The following is an 8,130-nucleotide window of genomic DNA, read 5'->3' on the forward strand; positions in this document are numbered from 1 at the left end:
GGTTTGACTTTTATTGACTTGAAATTAAAAGGTTGTTACAATATATATATATATATATATATATATATATATATATATATATATATATATATATATATATATATATATATATATATATATATATATATATATATATATATATATATATATATATATATATATATATATATATATACTTCAAAGCGTTGCAATAAGCCTCACAAGGATCATGTATAAACATGCATATATGTTGGTTGTTGGGCATTATATGAGATTAAGAAATAGAAGAATGTCATCTCTTTTGTTTGCCATCCCATAAGGTTTCACTGATCGGTGGAGGACGTGTTCGTCAAGATGGTCTTCCATGATTAGAGTTAGGACTGAAATGGAACATTAAGAAAAAAAGGGAGCAAGGGAGATTGGTTTTTATGGGAGACAAAGAGATGCTCTTATGCCATGATATCAATAATTTCCTATTAACTAATCTCTCTTACACCAAAGGGCATTTTGTCTAATGGTAAGGAATGACTTTTTCAATTGAAAGGTCATAGGTTTAAGTCTCAATAGGAGACATAGGTGGTGTTAAGCATTATATTAGGAATAAGATAGTTTGCCGTGAAAAAAAAACTAATCTCTCTTATTTAATAGGAATGTATACACATAATTACATGAAAATAAACAGATTATATAAATGGACATACATGAGCAAAACTATAGATATACACCAACAAAAAAAAAACTTATATAAGGATGAAAAAAATGTAAACAAAATGTATCAAGTTTTCTTCATTTAATATTCCCACAATATGCCCAAAGTCAAAATCCTATAAACTAGTTTTTCCTAGTGTATTTATAAGAATGATATGTGGGTGTTATTTCTTTTTCTCTTCAAGAATGCATGGATAAATAATATTTGTGAAAATAAGGATATATTTGTGAGTCTTGAAGTGAAAAATATAGAACAATTGTGTAAAAAAAGTCGGCACTTATAAATGAAGCTTCTTTTACTAACTTTTTTTTTTATTAAGTTCAAGTCATCATTAGTCCATTAAGTAAAAAGAAAAATCTTCTTAGTTGCAATAGAAAACCAAAATTGATTGTTCAATTAGTCTATATCTCTTTAATTTACACAAACTTTGGCAAATTAAATCAATATACATAGTTTGAACAACTATTATATTCGCTCATCTTTTAATCGTAAAAGACCTACGGGGTCTTGAGCCTTTAGTTGAGAAGTGGTTTCCTTCGTAAGTTCGCAGTTGTTTTTACCATTCGCAAGTACATAGTGATTATGTTTACCCTCGTATGTAGTTATGACGGCTTTTGGGTCGTTTGCTGCTCTCTCAACATGTTTCCGAACCTTGCACCCTTTACTTGTGCACTTGTAGTAACTCCTGCAAAAATACAATAATCATGTTTAACTTATCAAATATGCACAAATAGCAAACCGTAAATTATTCTCACTTAAGCCATTAAAACCTATTTATATATTAAAACGTAGATAACCTTATATATTTTTCCACATTAAATGTTTTAAGTTCATTAAGAAAAAAAAACTAAACCTACCTTGGATGAGAGTTTCCCTTAACGACTTTCTGGCCATATTTGCGCCATTTATAGCCATCATCGAGAAGATCTATTTCACTGGTGGCTTGAACGACAATCCGAGGTTCCATAACTTTCTGATGGGATGCAACCGGATCAAACTCCCTTGCCTCTACATTCCTACATCATACATGTCGAATCATGAAACTTAGCATAGTAACAATTAATAATATGTTTACCATGATAAACGAAATATGAACTTTTAAAACCATGATCATATATATTTAGTTTTTCATTATTAGACAAATGTACCTCTTTTTTGTTTGAGGCTTGGCAACATCATCACTAGCTCCATCACTATCGTTTAATCCCGACTGTTCATGGGAAGATTCTTGATCCTCCCTACCCTTGAAGGGTTCAAACTCACCGGAAGTTCCAATGGATCGTGGTGGTTGATGGTTGTGCTGGCCTTTATAGATGATCTCAGTCACTAAACCGTCTGTACTCCGCTCAACCTTCTTCTTGACTAGACAACGTTGATGCGTGCATCGGTAATAACTTCTAGGGTAGTCACTACCCTTCACTTGCTTCTGCCCATATTTCCGCCAGTTGTAACCGTCCTCAGCTGGCTTATCAGCCGTGAGAGGTTGCGAGTGGCTGCCGGAAATGGATAATTCCGGCCTTATAACATACTGGTCCGCCATAGATGGTGGAAGACGGTGGTGTGTGGTTGCTTTAGTTTTAGCCTGAGCCAAGGCTTGCTGGTGAAACGTTCCATATGAGCCCTATCCACATAACCAGAAGTAAACCGGCTAGCCGGAAAATCTTAGAAAATAGGAGCAAGATTTTACAATTAAACTTCATGGTGGAGTACACGTACCTTTGCCGGAGGAAAGTATCCCGGAGAAAAGTCAACGCCCCTGCCAACACCACCACAACCACCGATGTTTTCCGGAAAAGAAACACCGGCATCTAGATCTCTAGGCGGGATACGTCCTTGAATTTCTACCGATGATGACATGGTTCCAGCCAAAAGCTGAGAGAATGAATGATAATCCGCTTCCCTGTCGTTCTCTGAGAGAAAGTTTGAGATTAAAGTCATCGGTCCCGGACTCTCCCCCACTCCGCCGCCACTTCCATTGGCGAACAAGTTCTCCACCGTGGAAGTTGCAGGTATTGAGATATTAGGTGGTAAAAACGATGCCGACGATGATATTAATCTTCTGATCTCATCCATTTCTTAACAGATCAACTTCTTTTGACTACTTCAACTCCTATAACAACCAGTGATGAATTTTGAGGATTGTTTTCTTGTCTCTTTTGATAGGATCTCAAAAAAGTCAGCACAAGTTTCGCGGAGTAGATGCGAAAAGTGCTTTCTTGAAACCTTTTCAAATATTTGGAATATTTCATAATGCGCCTTCTTGTTTCTTACAAGTTTAAGTTTTAGCCTAGTGCTGTTTGGTATGAGGCAAGCTTTTAATTTTCAGATTCAAAATGTTTTCTCTTAATTTTTGTTTTTTAATTATTCAATAGACTCTAAAATTTGAAGAAAAAGAGTTGTACCTTAATAAAAAAAAAAGAGCGATATGTTTGAAAATACCCTAATTTTTCAGAAAACGTTTTTTCTTCTTGACTTTGACTGCCTCCATTTTCCCTCCTAATATCTCCTCCAGGCTATATCAAAAGGTGGCGTGTTTGATACGGAGCTTTTGAAAGCGTTTGGGAGCTTCTAGCTTTTAACTTTTAACAAAACGTTCTAGTTTAAACAAAAAACTTCGTTTGGCTTTACGAGCGTTTAACTTTTAGTTTTAACAAAACGCTCCGATTCTAAAAGCTACTTCATGTAGCTTTTAACAAAACGCTCCGGAACTTTTGAAATCAATTTCCATAATTACCCTTAAAAATATATTTATATATTTTTTCTATTTTTAATCAATTGTCCTTTTATGTAATTTTATATATTTCAAAAGCTTCCCGCTACCAGCTACCAGCTACACGCTACCAGCTAACCGCTACCCGCTTCCCGCTTCCAGCTAACAGCTACTTTTGCCAAACACGACCAATATCTTAAAATTTTGGAGCTTTTAAATATTCTGACACTAAAAAATTTAGAACTTAAAAGTTTATATCTTATTATATAAAAAGCCCTCTTAGTTGGTAGTCGACTAAATTACAAAAATAAAAAAACACAAATTAAATTGAGAAAATAGCAAACGTTAGAAAACATCATGTTTTCATTTTTGTTTTGATTTTAACGATGTATATTTTTGTTTTAAATTGAATATAATGTTTTTCAATTTTTATTTTAAAGACACTTTGTTTTCATATTTCTTTTCAATTTTTATTGTTTTTTCCAACTCGGGATGACAATCCGGCTATCCTGAAGGTTCCTATGAAATGGTCAAATTGAAAAGTAGGGTTGTGCATGGGTCGGTTTTGGACCCAAACCCAACCCAACTCATAAGTGGTCGGTTTCTGGTTTTCAAAACCCAATATGATCGGTTTCTGGTCGGTTCGGTTTCTCGGGTTCTGAGGTCGGTTTGGACGGTTTTTTCGGTTTCTTGGGTTCAACCCATACATTCACGGGTTTTGGGTTTAAACCCATGGTTTTTGGGTTTTAACCCATTTTCCATAAATGAAAAAACAAGTTAAATACTTAAAAAAACACCAAATTTAAGTTAAATACTTTAAAAAACATGAGTCTTACAACAAATAGTCTATTACAAGTTACAACCAAAGCCCGAAATAGTTATTACAACCAAAAAACAATCAAGTATGCATCGGTTTCTTAGGTTGGATGGGTCGGTTTCTTGGGGCGGTTTGTCGGTTTTAAGTATGGGTCGGTTTCTCGGGTTGGATTGGTCGGTTTCTGGGTAAAAACCGAAACCGAACCTGATTTTTCGGTTTTTAAAAAACTCAAACCCTAACCGTTGGTTTTGCTTTCGTTTCGGTTTTTTCGGTTTCGGTTTCGTCGGTTTTGGTCGGTTTCTCGGTTTCTTGGTTTGGGTTTGCTCACCCCGAAAAGTACGATTTTCGATTTATAAAAAAATAATATCATGTCAAAATTGTAAAAATAATATATATATATATATATATATATATATATATATATATATAATTCTTACATTTTCTAAAAATAGATTTGAATATAATAATAATATTTTTTTAAGACGTCTAAATATTTAAGCTGAAGGTACAAACTAACATCAATAAAATAATAGTATTAAATTTTAATAGTTTTCCGTTAAAATCGAACCTTTGAATTTCAAATACACACCCTATATTGTGGAAGTGTCAGCCTATTATGTAGTTCAAATTTGAAGTTTCAAACGTTTACGTAGTGAAATGAAAACCGATAAGGTCGATCCCTCACGACTCACCTTCTCACTCTCAGTCTAACTATTCGTATGAATTTCCTTTTAATTTGCCTAACTTCAAGCTCAAATATTTTCGATTCCAGCAAATCTTCCCTCATATCTCACCTATCTCTACAAATCCTCTCGAGAAACCACAAAACCACAACAACTCGAGGCTGTCACTATCCCTCTTTACAATTTTTTTAACCCTTTCTACCTCTCTAGCCAGTGGATACAATCACCATTCACCATAACTCTCGACCTCTGTAAGGTTGTAAGGTTAGCTCCTCGGTGAGAAGAAATCTGATATTCAAGATATGGTGAATGTCTTAGGAGTCTCTGAATCCAACTCCACACCCAACTCTGTATGGTTAGATCGTTGAATTTCACACAAATCATTGCTTTTGTTAAATTTTATATCAAATATGAGCATAATTTCTAACTGGTAGTTGCCACAGGTCGTTGATATAATAAGCAAAGAAACGAGAGTCTAATTCATAACTTGTGGTGAGTTAATCCTCATGGCCCTATTCCCTTTTTCCCGATCAAAACAGAATCTGATTGCTTGGATTTTGGGATGATTACTTCATTTATATCTGATTTAATTGTTTTTTTTTCATTGATCATAGTATTTCAAATATGGAACAAACAAATGAGAAAAGCCCTAAACATTCATCTTTATTCTTCTTGCTACTAAAAACAAAGAGACAGACAACAAGGACTCGAGCCTGTTCCTAGGTTGTATTTTTTTTCTTCACATCATACCTGGTGCTTGATCAAAAAAGGGTGGGTGTGCTGCAAGCTTCTTGGTGATTGTAATTCATATAAAAGAAAGAGTCGGGGGTGAAAAGGAGAGACAAGTAGCAAATTGACTCTTGGGAGTTTCTTGGTGGTTGTGATTCGTACCCCTTTAGGCATGCCCAACAACTATTTATGGAAATGTCCTCTTACAGGTCTAAATCTTGGTAAAGCTACAGAAACATGGTTGAAAACTTTAAAGAAGTGTCATCCTTCGGTATAAATCTTGCAGGTCTCCAACTCTCTCCCTCTCTCACACACACACACACATACACACACAAAATACACAATTTTTACAAGGGGATTACAATATTACCATTACCAACTTTTCCATGCTGCTTTTCAGATTGAAATGTTGTAAGGATAATAGTTAGAGTGATTTGCTTCCAGATAGACCCTAACAATCATCATCACCCACCCCTCTTCCTTATCTCCACTCGATGACGACTTCCTCAATTTGCACAGTCCCGGAAAGTTGATTCCATTGCTGCAAGTCCAGAGGTAAACCTTCACTGCTAGATATTGATTCTGCAATTAGGTTAAATTTTCAATATCGATGATGATTTTCAGGTGGAAGAAGCCAAGAAACCTTTAATTACAAATTCTCAAAGTCATGCCATCAGAGCATCCCCATCTCAGCGACGTGACTACTATTACATGTCTGTCTTTATGCTTTATTTAATTACTCCTTTATGACCAAAATTCTCCAGTACTCTTTGTTTAATCTGATGAAACTATTGTAATATATGTTTGCAGGTCAGCAAGATCATTGGTTGGAAGTTCAACTCCACCAAACAAAGGTTATTTGTGGACAACAAGAAGTGGTCCAGCCTCATCTATGGGTATGGCTGCTGCTGCTGATGAAGATGATGATCATTCTTCAAAAGATGAGTCATCTCTTGAGATACCTGCAAAGACTACTTCCCAGCCTAGGTCGATACCCCGCTCTGTAAGTTTTTCTAAAAGCTTGATTGATTTCTTGTATCTGTTGATTGATTAGTTGTTGCTAAAAAGCCTATATCGATCCATGATATATGAGTTGATCAACTGTTTATGTCAGGTTGGTTATGGAGCATTTTTGGTTACTTCACTCAACTTTCCTTCACGCACAAAGGGTTTGATGCAAGTGTATGCTCACAGGAAGCTTCTACAAGTATGACCACTGCTTATTTTACTTATTAGCTCGTTGGTGGATGAAAACTTATGATTATATATATATATATATATATATATATATATATATAAGTAAATTTGGTGTTGATGAAATTAGTGTTTGACACTGACAGGATGGTGGTGGAAGTCAAGCTGTGTATGGGCAATGGCTAGGCTGGATGATGGCTGCTATATACATGGGTGGAAGGATCCCTCAAATCGCCTTAAATGTAACTCCTCATGCTTCTTCATCCAAATCATATTTTCATTGCAATATATAATCAAACTTATAGCATAATTGGTGTAATTAATTGTCCCCATATCAAAAGACGCAGTGTTGAGGTAAGTCTGTCATGATATTTTTAATTTTAAAAAAGATAGCATCATGCAGTATCTTGAAAAAAAATCTGTGTAATTGATACAATACAGGGTTTGAATCCTCTCATGTTCATCTTTGCTCTCATTGCCAATGCAACTTATGTTGGAAGGTGTCGATTTCTGTCTAGATCCCTTAATATTATACACTCTCAGAAGTTTTGTTGATGTATAATTTATGATTTGAATGCAACATTCTTGCAAGAAGTAGAGAGTGGGAGAAAATTAAAGCAAATATGCCTTGGCTGCCAGATGCTGCAGTCTGTGTGGCACTTGATGCTTTTGTATCCTTTAATTTTTATGTTTTGATATTTTTTTAGCTATTTAATTCTTGTGTTTTGATTACCTTGACAAAGTTGGTTGTTACAATAGATCATAATGCAGTATGTGTACTACAGATACTTCATGAAACCAGATATAAACACTAATGATGAATGAATAGTGTCTACTGATCTACTCTACTTAGCTTGCTACGAAGCAAGCAAGAATTGTTTATATGGGGACATGATTGATGAGAGGTTTCTTGTTCACTGTAAAACAAAGGGTCTAGAAAAATGGTTCATACAATCTATTATGCTCAAGTTTCATTCAATTAGCCAACAAGTCTTTGGACTATTAGTCCTGTCGTTAATGGCCAACATGGACCATTTTACCTCCGGAAATAGAAATGGTTAATTACTGAAGTCTTCCATCACTTACATCATACATAGTGTCGTAAAGTGTAATCTAGAACATTATGATTGGTTGGAATAGTCTACTCCCGTGCTTGAAGGAGTTTCTCTACTTATTGACGGTTTTACCCTTGCCCCACTTCACCCTACAAAAGTCTTCCACCACTTACATCATACATAGTTTTAAAATTAAACTTGAAGGAGTTTCTCCACTTATGGAGCAAGGCTTACTTATGCAAACTCCACGGGTA

The 8,130-nt window shown here is 35.0% G+C and overlaps 2 protein-coding genes across 2 annotated transcripts; one reads left to right on the forward strand and one right to left on the reverse strand.

Moving 5' to 3' along the window:
- Positions 1-978: 978 nt before the first annotated feature.
- Positions 979-2,956, reverse strand: LOC111880238 (probable WRKY transcription factor 3). The gene is made up of 4 exons (XM_023876652.3): positions 2,405-2,956; positions 1,837-2,309; positions 1,546-1,704; positions 979-1,373 (listed from the first exon to the last, which is right to left on the reverse strand). Exons 1-4 carry the CDS (start codon positions 2,759-2,761, stop codon positions 1,154-1,156), a joined length of 1,209 nt encoding a protein of 402 aa, XP_023732420.1. The 5' UTR covers positions 2,762-2,956; the 3' UTR covers positions 979-1,153.
- Positions 2,957-5,799: 2,843 nt separating this feature from the next.
- Positions 5,800-7,646, forward strand: LOC111880658 (uncharacterized). The gene is made up of 9 exons (XM_023877079.2): positions 5,800-5,898; positions 6,252-6,340; positions 6,438-6,630; positions 6,742-6,834; positions 6,968-7,061; positions 7,153-7,175; positions 7,263-7,321; positions 7,402-7,492; positions 7,581-7,646. The coding sequence occupies exons 1-9, from the start codon at positions 5,800-5,802 to the stop codon at positions 7,644-7,646; spliced, it is 807 nt and encodes a 268-aa protein (XP_023732847.2).
- Positions 7,647-8,130: the final 484 nt, after the last annotated feature.

Source organism: Lactuca sativa, chromosome 4 (assembly GCF_002870075.4).
Source record: "Lactuca sativa cultivar Salinas chromosome 4, Lsat_Salinas_v11, whole genome shotgun sequence".
In the NCBI taxonomy this organism is placed as follows: domain Eukaryota; kingdom Viridiplantae; phylum Streptophyta; class Magnoliopsida; order Asterales; family Asteraceae; genus Lactuca; species Lactuca sativa.